The sequence below is a fragment of the Fukomys damarensis genome, unplaced genomic scaffold (genome assembly GCF_012274545.1).
Source record: "Fukomys damarensis isolate Sample0158 unplaced genomic scaffold, DMR_v1.0_HiC HiC_scaffold_19, whole genome shotgun sequence".
Lineage (NCBI taxonomy): Eukaryota > Metazoa > Chordata > Mammalia > Rodentia > Bathyergidae > Fukomys > Fukomys damarensis.
In genome coordinates this window covers 25,886,577-25,890,080 of record NW_022900931.1, presented here as the reverse complement: position 1 = coordinate 25,890,080, position 3,504 = coordinate 25,886,577, and the positions used below count along the sequence as shown (strand labels likewise).

At 60.4% G+C, this 3,504-nt stretch overlaps 1 protein-coding gene across 1 annotated transcript; it reads right to left on the bottom strand.

Annotated features, from left to right (window-relative positions):
* Window positions 1-235: 235 nt before the first annotated feature.
* Window positions 236-3,103, bottom strand: Mlf2 (myeloid leukemia factor 2). The gene is made up of 8 exons (XM_010611656.1): window positions 3,026-3,103; window positions 2,701-2,827; window positions 2,420-2,455; window positions 1,931-1,984; window positions 1,339-1,467; window positions 1,045-1,204; window positions 494-702; window positions 236-311 (listed from the first exon to the last, which is right to left on the bottom strand). The coding sequence occupies exons 1-7, from the start codon at window positions 3,073-3,075 to the stop codon at window positions 515-517; spliced, it is 744 nt and encodes a 247-aa protein (XP_010609958.1). The 5' UTR covers window positions 3,076-3,103; the 3' UTR covers window positions 236-311; window positions 494-514.
* Window positions 3,104-3,504: the final 401 nt, after the last annotated feature.

Genomic DNA, 3,504 nt, shown 5'->3' with positions numbered 1-3,504 from the left:
GAAGGGGGTTGGGGACTAGGCCGCTGCCTCCCACCCAGGGCAGCCAAGGGAAGGGGGGACCCCTACACCCCAAGGACCCTTCAGTGTGTGGCAGGGTTTGGTGGGGCAATGAGGAGGTTTGGAGATGGAGCAGCAAAGTGAGAAATCAAGTTAGTGGACACGGGCCACGCAGGAGGGGCAGTGACAGGCTCTCCCTGAGACCCCCAGGGAGAGGCGGGGGCGGCTTGCCTGTTAATTTAATATTAAAGGGGGTGGGGGCTGGAGAGGAGAAAGTTACTTCAGGGACGACTCCACAGCCTGGCAGCCTGTACCTAGAGGAAGAAGACAGTGTGGTCAGCGGGAAGAAAAAAGCAGTCCTGGCCAGGGCCTCAGCCACCCGCGGGAGAGGTCTCAGGATGATGTCAGGCAGGGTCAGCTGCGCACCAAGCAGAGGACACAGTCCCCTCCCAGCCCCTCCCGGGGCTGTCACCTCCTGGCTCCCCTCCGAGCTTACAGCAGGGTGCAGGCGTGGCCTTCACCAGTCATAGCGCCGGGACTGTCGGGAGGGGGAGTCCTCTGGTCCCTGGATGGCCAGGCGGGGAGGCCCCTCCGTCCTGCGTCCCCCGCCTGCGGATGCCTCGTGCCGCCGGAACTCCAGAGGGCGCTGCTGCCGGAACCTGGATGTCTCCCTCCGCCACTCATCATCGAAGGCGGCTGCCTCACCTGCAGAGCAGAGGGACCTGGAACCTGGCCTGAGCCACACCTACTTCGACCCAGAGCTGCAATGGCGGGGGACGCAGGGGTCAGCCCCACAGCCCCTGGCTCTAGCAGGGCGAGGGCAAGACTACTGGCCAAAGAAAACCGCAATTACACCAACTGTGGGTATTTACCGAGTATTTGCTAATTTGAAAAAAAATAAAAGGAGGAATTGGAACATCGGTTCCATTGGGGAAGGGGAGAAAAACACCAACATGAGATGGACCACAGATGCCTGAGCAGACAGGAGGTTCCGCCTGGGGTTCCCTGCATCTGGCCCCCAACACATGAGGGGTGGAGCAGTCTCACTCTCATCCAGGTTGATGTAGTCCTGCCGTTCCTCCTGGTCCCCAGTGCGGTGGTTTCGGGAGCGCTGGAGGATGTGAGCCCTGTCCCGGATGTGGTGGCCGATGGACATCTGCTCCAGTCCGCTATCCGAGTCACGCACAGTCCTCCGTGTCTCCCGGATCTGCCACACGGCAGAAGCCAGCACACTTGGCAACCCCTTCCAAAGCTCCAGCTACATGGCCCCAGCAGGAACTCCACCCACAACCTGTTCGGAGGAAGAGCCGGGTCCCTGGGTGACTGCCTCTGCCCACTCACCCCGCCGGGTGCGGAGCGCATCTCGGAGGTCTCCTGGTAGACCTTGGGGGCACCATCGCCCGTGTTGGAGTAGGAGATGACAGTGGAGGACGAGAAGGTCTGGCAGTTCCCCCCTGCTGTCATGTGCTCCTGAGGAGGACAGGGAGGCTGGGGCTGAGGGGAGGAGGGCCCTCTGCAGAGGACTTGCCTTCAGCCCAGGGTGCTTCACCACTGAGCTCCATCTCCAGACGTTTTAATTTTGACACAGGATCTAAATTGCCCAGGCTGAATGTGAACCTACAGCCTTCTGCCTCAGCCCCCCAAGGAGCAGCGGTGACAGGCAGCACCCCTGCACCCAGTCCACTGCATGGTCCTGCCTGCGTGTTTCCCACAGTATGAGAATAAGGGAAATGTTGCTACTCCCAGATTCCTGAGTCCAGCACCAAACAAGAAAAGAAAAACAACAGGCTGACTTGGGAATTTCGTCTGGTGCCTCTGCACACATGGGCCTGAGGCACAGGTGCAGGCACCCGCTCAGTTGCCTTCCCGAAGCACCCCTCCAGCCCAGCATCAGCGAGAAGAAAGGGCCAGGGAGGTGGGGCAAGAGGCTTACCATGTTGCCGATCATATCGTTCATCATCCCAAACATGTCCATGAAGCCACCCGACTGGAAGACAGGAAAGCACTCAGTGCTTGGTCCCCTCCATTGCAGCAACTGCCCTTCCTTCTCATTAATGCGCACACTCTCTCCAGGTACCGCTGGCGGCCTCCTCCTTCTCTGGGACTGGCTGCACCCAAGAGTCCCTTTCCTGACTGCCCTGCTTCCCCCATCTTGGGGGAATGAGCCAGTTACTCACAGGGGCACTAACCTCACCTTCCCACTTGTCCCTTGCACCTCCCTCTTCAGGAGAGTCAACTTTGCTTGCTACACCGTTACATCTTCTGGTTGGAAGGGGCCAGGCTCCCAGGGCCAGACTGGCTGTGACTTTGCCCAAAGCAGTATCAGAGGATCCGGGACCACCATGAGGCTATTCCAAAGTGCACATTTGGAAACAACATCTAAAGTTGTACCATAAAAGTAAAGGGACACACAAAGACTCACCATTCCTAGCATCCCGAAGGGGGAGACAGCCCCAGCCTATAGCGGTACAGGAAGAACACAAAGCAGAGATTACTCAGAGCCCCTCCTGCTTCCTTATAATTGCAAACCAGGCCTGTGGCCTCCATTTTTCTCTCTGTCCTCTCTAAAGGGGCCACAAAGCTCTTTTCCTAGCCCGGGCCTCCACGTCTACAAAACCACATCACTTGCTAAGCTGCTTGTAGCGAAAGAAAACACCCCCCAATCTTCCCCTGGGTCTTCAAGGGTTGTTTCCGCTCCCCTACCTGCACCCTGCGGCCCGCAGGTCTGGTCCCAGGCATGTTGCCATCAGTGATGCTGAGGAAGGGGCTGTACCCAAAGCCCCCGGACAGCATGCGGCTCATGTGCTGACGGTGAATGGCGAAAGGGTCCCTGCGGAGTGAGCAGACAGTATGGGTGGAGGAGGGCCGGCTCTCCCCACCCCGGAACAGCAGCCACGGGGCGCAGTGACACAGATGCGACTCCCTTCCAGTCTGAGCTACGGCGGATCCGGCCAGTCCCCGTCACGCGATCCCGTATCTGTCTGCACTGCTGGAGTGGAGTGGGATGTGAGGGAGAGGGAATTCTCACATCAAGAACATGGGATCCTCGGGCTCCACGTCCCTCATGAAGCGGAACATCCTGATCTCAGCTCCAGGGGGCTCCACACTGGAAAGACCGGGAGGCTAGGTTACTCGGAGGCGGCCGGGATTCTGCATACCCGCTCGCCCGGCGCAGCGCCGCTCAGAGCGCGGCCCCCTCCGAATCCTGCAGCTGACCCCCAACTCCAGCGAGCGCCTTCTCCAGGGGTCCCACGCCGTGCCCGGGCAGTGAAGGGTGCTCCAGTCCCAGCTCCAGGGGGCTCCACACTGGAAAGACCGGGAGGCTAGGTTACTCGGAGGCGGCCGGGATTCTGCATACCCGCTCGCCCGGCGCAGCGCCGCTCAGAGCGCGGCCCCCTCCGAATCCTGCAGCTGACCCCCAACTCCAGCGAGCGCCTTCTCCAGGGGTCCCACGCCGTGCCCGGGCAGTGAAGGGTGCTCCAGTCCCCCCCGATCGGGCCAGGAGAG

Bases quoted from the DNA above. Each gene is read 5' to 3' on its own strand.
- Mlf2 (XM_010611656.1), bottom strand. From the start codon at position 3,075: ATGTTCCGCTTCATGAGGGACGTGGAGCCCGAGGATCCCATGTTCTTG. The intron at 1,205-1,338 runs GTGAGTGGGCAG...GCCGTGTGGCAG, and splicing joins TGCGCTCCGCACCCGGCGGG to ATCCGGGAGACACGGAGGAC. The intron at 703-1,044 runs GTGAGACTGCTC...TCTGCTCTGCAG, and splicing joins CTACATCAACCTGGATGAGA to GTGAGGCAGCCGCCTTCGAT.